General features: G+C 38.3%; 1 protein-coding gene across 1 annotated transcript; it reads left to right on the top strand.

Moving 5' to 3' along the window:
* The first annotated feature begins 4,035 nt into the window (after nt 1-4,035).
* Nucleotides 4,036-7,785, top strand: LOC119608708. Its single transcript, XM_037963226.1, is given in 5 exon segments — nt 4,036-4,215; nt 4,288-5,133; nt 5,136-5,979; nt 6,482-6,543; nt 6,642-7,785. Coding segments are annotated over 5 exon segments (2,751 nt in total). The 5' UTR covers nt 4,036-4,212; the 3' UTR covers nt 7,638-7,785.
* Nucleotides 7,786-9,459: the final 1,674 nt, after the last annotated feature.

Genomic DNA, 9,459 nt, shown 5'->3' with positions numbered 1-9,459 from the left:
AAAATTAAAATTAATATATCTATATTTTTCTAATCATGGGTATCATTGTTTACTTAACTACAAATTCATTTAAACTAAATTGTTTTTATTTTTTTTTTCAAACTAGTTTTTTAAAATATACTTAAAAATAGCATTTAAACTCTTTTATATTAAAAAAAAATATATATATATATATATATATATATATATATATATATATATATATATATATATATATATATATATATATATATATATATATATATATATATATACTTTTCGTAACAAAACGCCAAATATTATTGATTTAAAGCCTGCGGCTAAAATTTATGAAACGTTATATTTAATTTATATGATTTAGAGTTTGAAATATTGGTTCCGCAACTAAAAATAAAATTCTTAGTGTATTAATTTAGTTCCTTTTGTTTTAGATTTTGTTGTTGTTTTTTTTAATAAACATTATTTAGGTTTATTGGAAAAAATCTATGCAATTTATTTTGATTAGTGTTAATTAGTTATGAGGTTAACAGCAGGCGTTTTCTCAGACTGTTTTAAAACACATCATAAAATTTAAAAACAAATTTTATGCGAAGTATTTATAGATTTTAATATAAAATTCAGAAAAAAAAACTATTATTAAATTTTATTTATAATTTTGTTTTTGGATTTATTGAATTAGAAAATTTGTTAATGAATGAAAACAACCAAGGAGAAGACTAATTTGTTCAAAATTTTTAACATAATTGGCATTATAACACCCAGAGTAATGTTTAGCTGGCGCTTTGATGAAAATTATTTAATAATGTAGTTAGATGTATGACGAACGAGGTTGGGGGGGGGGCTAGGAAATGATAATGCAGGAGAGGAGTATGGGTGCGGAAAGGAAAGAGAAAGAGAATGTAAAGGAGCAGGGGGAAGACAGAGGGGAGAGGACGGGAGGGGAGGAGGAGGAGAAGACAACCGAGAAGGAGAGGAACGCCGACCAACGAAAGAAACCGAACGAACGAACGAACGAACGAACGAACGAACGAACGAACGAACGAAGAACGAACGAAAACGAACGACAACGAACGAACGAACGAACGAACGAAACGAACGAACGAAGCGGACGAACGAACGAACGAACGAACGAAGAACGAACGAACGAACGAACGAAGAACGAACGAACGAACGAACGAACGAAACGAACGAACGAACGAAACGAACGAACGAACGAACGAACGAACGAACGAAGAACGAACGAACGAACGAACGAACGAACGAACGAACGAACGAAACGAACGAACGAACGAACGAACGAACGAACGAACGAACGAACGAACGAACGAACGAACGAACGAACGAACGAACGAACGAACGAACGAACGAAACGAACGAACGAACGAACGAACGAAACGAACGAACGAACGAACGAACGAACGAACGAACGAACGAACGAACGAACGAACGAACGAACGAACGAACGAACGAACGAACGAACGAACGAACGAACGAACGAACGAACGAAGAACGAACGAACGAACGAACGAAACGAACGAACGAACGAACGAACGAACGAACGAACGAACGAACGAACGAACGAACGAACGAACGAACGAACGAACGAACGAACGAACGAACGAACGAACGAACGAACGAACGAACGAACGAAGAACGAACGAACACGAACGAACGAAACGAACGAACGAACGAACGAACGAACGAACGAACGAACGAACGAACGAACGAAGAACGAACGGAACGAACGAACGAACGAACGAACGAACGAACGAACGAACGAACGAACGAACGAACGAACGAAGAACGAACGAAGAACGAACGAACGAACGAACGAACGAACGAACGAACGAACGAACGAACGAACGAACGAACGAACGAACGAACGAACGAACGAACGAACGAACGAACGAACGAAACGAACGAACGAACGAACGAAACGAACGAACGAAACGAACGAACGAACGAACGAACGAACGAACGAACGACGAACGAACGAACGAACGAACGAAAGAACGAACGAACGAACGAACGAACGAACGAACGAACGAACGAAACGAACGAAGAACGAACGAACGAACGACGAAAACGAACGAACGAACGAAGAACGAACTCTAACTAAACTAACTAAAACATAACAAACAAACAAAACAAAACTAACTAACGAACAACAACAACTAACTAACAAACTAACTAACTAACTAACTACTAACTAACTAACTAATAACTAACTAACTACGTCTCATCAACAGTTTCACTAATTAAATTAGACGACCGAGTACTCGATCGTTTTGGTTCGAAGATCATCTAGTCATGTCAGTTGAAAGTACTACACATTTGATATTGAAAATGGACGATATTAATAGACGATTTCACTTATTAGATTCGCAACCCGGAATAGGGTTTAAACTATCATAAATGTGTTGATTTAATAAGTTTAATGTCTGATCTTCAATGTTCTCAAGATCGCCGCAGAAAAATGCTTTGCTAGCCAAAAGGCCAGCTATCAAAAGAGATCCCGCACTACAGGACTTGATATTTGTTCTATTTTTTAGTTTTTACTGAACATATAGGACGATCGGGTACACAATCGTGCCGACAATTTTGAGACAGATTGATACTAGATATTGAATAATAGCTCAATTACATCTAAAATTCGTGGCAATCTGCTGCCGGATTAGAGATGGTTCTAAGCTGGTGGATATTAGAAAAGAGTATTATCCACTTCCAGTTCACAATAGTAGTTGACTGAAATCATCCAGATGTGTTCCTCTTGATTTTTGAGAAAATCCTGTGATTCAGAAACCGATCATAACAATCTTTCTAAAATGATCTTGAAAAATATTTGATATAAAGACAAATTAAATTGCAAAAGAACTGATTAACATCTCTGATCAATCAAAAAACCATTGCGTACTTAATATGCAACTAATGCACTGTTATGGTCAATGATCTGTCTATCATCAAATTTCAGTTAAAGTGATCGAGGATACTTGATAAATGATTTATGTTGTTTTAACTAATAAATCTTTTGTTTTTTTTTTTGGCAAACTATTAATAACTTAAAGCTTTAAATTCAAATGAAATTGATTTGTATTTAAGAAAAAATACGGAACAAAAACGTGATTGATTCGTAGAATACAAACACAAAAAAATATATATTAAAAGAGGAAAAAAGTACAATTAAAGAGGTTTCTTTAATTGTACATTTCTTTAATTACAGTGATAAATGGGAATTTATTAAAGTGATCTTCTCTTAAAATGTTGTGTTCTATGAAGTTTTTTTTCATTACTTTAAATTGCGAATAATTAAATAACGAAGTTGAGGTGTGTGTTGAAGAGTACATGTTGCCAAGGCAACAAATAATAGCAAAAAAAAAAAGAAAAACAAAATATATTTTTTTAAAACGCATAAAAATTAAATAATTTTTATAAATAAATAAAATTAAATAATTCAATCTGAGTAAGATTAATAACACAAATCTATAATAAATAAAAAACAATTCATCCAATTCATAATTTCCAAAAAAAAAAAAAACATACATATTTACTATAAACTAATAGATACAAACATAGATACATATGATTTAATAGATAATAACACACAACTAAACAATATTTATATTTACTACTACTACTGATCACTATGAATTGGTTGGCAATTAAATATGAATAAATTATTGGGAGAGAAGAAGCTGGAATAGATGAACCTACCAACAGCAACAATAACATGAATATTACGACCGATCAAACGCCAACACTAAACTAACACTAACAACTCCACCACCACCACCAATATCATCATAACTATCATCTAAATATCTCATTAACATTAACAATCCCTTTTTGTGAGTTTATATATTTATTGGATCTATCAAGTGTTTGTTGTTGATCTCTATGTTCTACGTTTCTTTTGTTCTTCATCTTTAGCATTGTATATGCTTTGTGTGCGTACGTTTTGTGCGAAACTTTTACAGCTGATCCATGCTGCGAAGATTGTTAGTTGGCTCTTAAATTTGCTGTTAACGCCGTTTGTTGTTGCTATTGTTTATAGTTTTAGCCAAATCTAAGAAGAAGAGTTACAAGCGTTGTTAACTTAAGAGATTCTGTATAAATAGTTTGAATTAGTTCTGTGACTACAACATTCTAGTTTCAGAGTTACTACTGTAAACATTCAAAATACAGTGTAAAGTCGTTGGATTAGATTGATCAGTTAATTTAATACAAAAAACGAAAATGGTAGGTTTTACCTGAACACCGAGGATTTGGATTATTTTGCTAATTATATATATTTTTCTTCGTGATTTGTAGAAATTTTTCTTGATTGCTTTCGCTGTGATCGCAGCTGTAGCTGCTGATGTCAGCCATTTGCCCTCAAACGAATACTTGCCCCCCGTGCAAGAATCCGCTGCCGTTGCTGCTCCCACCAATGAGTACTTGCCTCCAGTCGCTGCTGCCCCTGTTGAAGCTGCTCCCGCCCATGAATTGGCTGATGATGGTTACCGTTACAAGACCCACCGTCGTGTTGTCTACCGTCGCAACCGTCGTGATGTCAGCCACTTGCCTTCCAACGAATACTTGCCCCCTGTACAAGAAGCTGCTCCCGTAGCTGCTCCCACCAACGAATACTTGCCCCCTGTTGAGCAAGTTGAAGCTGCTCCCGCCCACGAATTGGCTGATGATGGTTACCGTTACAAGACCCACCGTCGTGTTGTATACCGTCGCAACCGTCGTGATGTCAGCCACTTGCCTTCCAACGAATACTTGCCCCCTGTACAAGAAGCCGCTCCCGTTGAAGTTGCTCCCGTCCAAGAAGTTTCCAACGCTGTAGTTGAAGAAGCTGCCCCCGCTCACGAATTGGCCGATGATGGTTACCGTTACAAGACCCACCGTCGTGTTGTATACCGTCGCAACCGTCGTGATGTCAGCCACTTGCCCTCCAACGAATACTTGCCCCCTGTAGAAGAATCTGCTCCCGTTGAAGTTGCTCCCGTTGAAGTTGCCCCTGTTGAAGAAGCTGCCCCCGCCCACGAATTGGCCGCTGATGGTTACCGTTACAAGACCCACCGTCGTGTTGTATACCGTCGCAACCGTCGTGATGTCAGCCACTTGCCCTCCAACGAATACTTGCCCCCTGTAGAAGAAGCTGCTCCCGTTGAAGTGCCCCCGTCCAAGAAGTCGCTGTTGTTGAAGAAGCTGCTCCCGCCCACGAATTGGCTGCTGATGGTTACCGTTACAAGACCCACCGTCGTGTTGTCTACCGTCGCAACCGTCGTGATGTCAGCCACTTGCCCTCCAACGAATACTTGCCCCCTGTAGAAGAATCTGCTCCCGTTGAAGTTGCTCCCGTTGAAGTTGCCCCTGTTGAAGAAGCTGCCCCCGCCCACGAATTGGCCGCTGATGGTTACCGTTACAAGACCCACCGTCGTGTTGTCTACCGTCGCAACCGTCGTGATGTCAGCCACTTGCCCTCCAACGAATACTTGCCCCCTGTACAAGAATCTGCCCCCGTTGTAGATGCTCCCGTCCAAGAAGTCGCTGTTGTTGAAGAAGCTGCCCCCGCCCACGAATTGGCCGATGATGGTTACCGTTACAAGACCCACCGTCGTGTTGTCTACCGTCGCAACCGTCGTGATGTGAGCCACTTGCCTTCCAACGAATACTTGCCCCCTGTACAAGAAGCCGCTCCCGTTGAAGTTGCTCCCGTCCAAGAAGTTTCCAACGCTGTAGTTGAAGAAGCTGCCCCCGCTCACGAATTGGCCGATGATGGTTACCGTTACAAGACCCACCGTCGTGTTGTCTACCGTCGCAACCGTCGTGATGTCAGCCACTTGCCCTCCAACGAATACTTGCCCCCTGTACAACAAGAAGCCGCTCCCGTAGCTGCCCCCACCAACGAATACTTGCCCCCTGTTCAACAAGACGAAGCCGCTCCCGCCCACGAATTGGCCGCTGATGGTTACCGTTACAAGACCCACCGTCGCGTCGTCTTCCGTCGTCATTAAGTTTAGGGATCCAGTTTTCATAAAGTGATTTCATTAGTTCTCCATTTTGGGAGAATTACAAACTATATACATTTTAAAGTATTAAGACTTCTTGTACCGGAAACAAAATCTCTAGAAAAAATACCAACGATCTGAAACTATAAGAAGAATACAATAAAAATACATTTAAAAAATATTTAAAAAAAAACACACATTTCGTTTTAATACTGCATTAGTTTTTCGATTTTATGATCGCACTAGTTTAAAAGTGTATGCAAAAAAAAGCAGTCAAAATAATAATTAAAAAGTTGTTAAAAACATGTTCAATATTTCGAATTTAAGAATTATACAAGAATTTCAAACCGGCTTGCATATATGTACATATGACTTTTTAGTTATATTTCTGCAAGAACAGTTTTGCAACAACAAAATTTTGTCATAAATATATTTTTTTTGAATATTTTGTGCAAGTTATGCAAATTTCTTGCATCCAATATTTTGTATAAAAGCGTTAAGATGAGCGGAAGAAAGTATCATTTTCTATTGGATTCTACATCTAGAAGGAAATAAGCACTTCAAAATGGTTAGTATAGTTTAAGGTGTTTAGGGAACTTATCAAAATGGTTCCTAGAAGAGAGAGAGCAAAATAATACTAATTACAATTTTTTACTTCAATTTTAGAAATTCTTCATCGTTTTGTGCGCATTTGTTGCCGCCGCAACTGCTGATGTCAGCCACTTGTCCAACACCTACTTGCCTCCTACTCAACATGCTGCTTCAGCTCCCGCTGTTAGCTACAGTGCTGCTCCTTCTACTTCTTCTTATCATGTTGAGGCTGCTTCCGCTCCAGCTGTTTCATACTCTGCTCCTGCTCCAGCTGTATCCTACTCAGCTCCTGCTAAACAAACTTTCCGTGCTGCTGCTTCTGCTCCAGCTGTATCTTACTCTGCTCCTGCTCAATCCTTCCAATCTGCTCAAACCTTCCAATCTGCTCCAGCTCAATCCTTCCAATCTGCTGCTGCTTCCGCCCCAGCTGTATCTTACTCTGCTCCTGCTCCAGCTCCAGTTGCTTCTTACTCTGCTCCTGCTCCAGCTGTCTCCTACTCTGCCCCAGCTCCTGCTGCTTCCGCCCCAGCTGTATCTTACTCTGCTCCCGCTCCTGTTGCCTCTTACTCGGCTCCTACTACATCTTTCGAATCTTCCTCTTATGAAACTGCTGCCTCTGAACCAGCTCACACTTTCTCCGCCTCTGAAGGTTACCGCTACAAGACTGTCAAACGCCGTGTCGTTCGTCGTCGCCGTGATGTCAGCCACTTGTCCAGCGAATACTTGCCTCCTCACCAAGGTGCTGCTTCTGCTCCTTCCGGTGAATACTTGCCTCCTGTAGCTGCCTCCGCTCCTGCTGCTCACTACGAATCTGCTCCTTCCTTCTCCGCCTCATACTCTGCCCCAGTAGCTTCATACTCCGCCCCAGCTGCCTCTTACTCTGCTCCAGCTGCCTCATACTCTGCCCCAGTTGCCTCATACTCCGCCCCAGCTGCCTCATACTCCGCCCCTGCTGCTTCTTACAGCTCTTACGAAACTGCTGCTTCAGCCCCAGCTCACTCCTTCTCTTCTGCTGAAGGTTACCGTTACAAGACCGCCAAACGTCGCGTCATCCGTCGTCGTCGTTTCTAAGTCACTCGTACCTAAATTTATAACATATATATTTAGATTCTAAGAATCTAAATGGAACAGATATTGTATGCTAAAATTGTATGACAATTTTCTAATGTAATGCAATTTATTTCTTTTTAAATAAATTTTACAAACGATCCAAATAAAATACTGTATTGTTTACTTATTCAAATATAATGTTTAAGAGATTCAAAAAGGATCAGTTGAAGAATGAAAAAGTACCAAACAATAGTGCTTGGTACTCTCTTGGTACCAATGATCTGTCCAAATTTAAACATTCTAGTTTCAACCGTTTATTCAGTGCAATAATGAATCATTCAGTCATTAATGTTAGTGAGTTCCCCAAAGAAACTAAACAGAACCATTTTATAGCCTCGAAAAAAAATCCACGGAACTAGTGATTTCACCTTTACTTCTAGAACTCATTATTTGGAACAATGTTGTGATTCTAAAGTGATTCTAAGTAGTTTTAAGGAACCAATTATATGACACTAGTTAATGTATCTAAGAAATTGAACAACGAATGATAAGCTAGATTCTTATATCTTTTATGAATAGTATTATAATTCTGGCTCCTGAAAGATTTAAAAATATCATTAACTCTTTCTCAAAATTGGACCCAATCTTAAAAATTTGAAACAAAATTCGCTAAGAAAAGAATAAGTTTCATAACTAAGGTTCTAAGGAAGGTGTATATGTTTTAAGCTATATAAACTGTTCCAGAACCGTTCCATAGGACAAGTGACCTATAAGGCTTCCATGGAACTAGTTCCGAAGGTAAGAATTTTCTATAAAAATCATTGATCTTAATGGATTTACGTTTACATACAATGTATTTATGCTAAATGTCTTCGCAGCACTAGATGGACATAAAAGCCAGTTTCTAATGGGGGCTTTCTATTGAGGTTATGGTCAAATAGGGCCCAAAGATTATAAAATTCGATTATAAATTGTGTCTAAATACGCCCAAACTGGAGAGTCTGGTTGTATGGGGACTAAGGGAAATAATAGACAAAATTGAATTATCTTTAAAGTAGCGACCTGTACTTTGAGTACAAGGTTCACATGGACGGACATGGCTTCAAAAAATATTCTGAGCCGATTGGTTTACTTTAAGGTGGGTGTAGAATAGGGTGTCCCGAGGAGCACTATTTTTTGGAGACATACCTCTCAAACGATGCGTTTGTATGTACTAAACACGAGAAAAATAAAAACAATTTTTTTGAAAAGGTCATCAGTTCCGTACCTGCAATTGAAAATCCTGATCTCAGTACAATATTTTGAAAACAAATTTTATGCAAACTTTTCAAAAATACCGCAATTTTGAGCTTATCGCGGGAAAAATAATAAAAATTTTTGTTGCTCTATTTCTGGTCTACAAAACGGACTAAACCAAATGGCAAAATATTTTTTAAATTACGTTTTCTGTATAAGCTTAAAATAATGTTGACACCTATTTTGATATAAAGCGTAAATAATACGCCTCTCCAACCCACTAAAGATCATTATGAGGACCAAAAATACTCCAAAAAAATTTAAGATTAATTTTCCCGTAAGCAGCTCAAAATTATGGAATTTTTGAGAATCAAATCGATATTTTACTTTTTAAAAATTATACTGGGGTCAGGATTTTCAATCGCTGGTAGGGAACTGAGGACTGTTCGAAAAATATTTTTTTATTTTTATTATTTTTTAACTACATACAAAATTTTGTTTACTTTTATGGAAAATTAAAATTAATTAAACATTTTTTTAATGTTTCAGTTTTATACGTTCAATATCACGTGATTTAATTCGCATTCAGTAAGAAGTTTGTATTTTT

Source organism: Lucilia sericata, unplaced genomic scaffold (genome assembly GCF_015586225.1).
Source record: "Lucilia sericata isolate MDLA Ls3-8-SP2 unplaced genomic scaffold, ASM1558622v1 Contig000874F_arrow, whole genome shotgun sequence".
In the NCBI taxonomy this organism is placed as follows: domain Eukaryota; kingdom Metazoa; phylum Arthropoda; class Insecta; order Diptera; family Calliphoridae; genus Lucilia; species Lucilia sericata.
The sequence above is the reverse complement of the archived record's forward strand: the minus strand, read 5'-3'. Positions and strand labels throughout refer to the sequence as shown.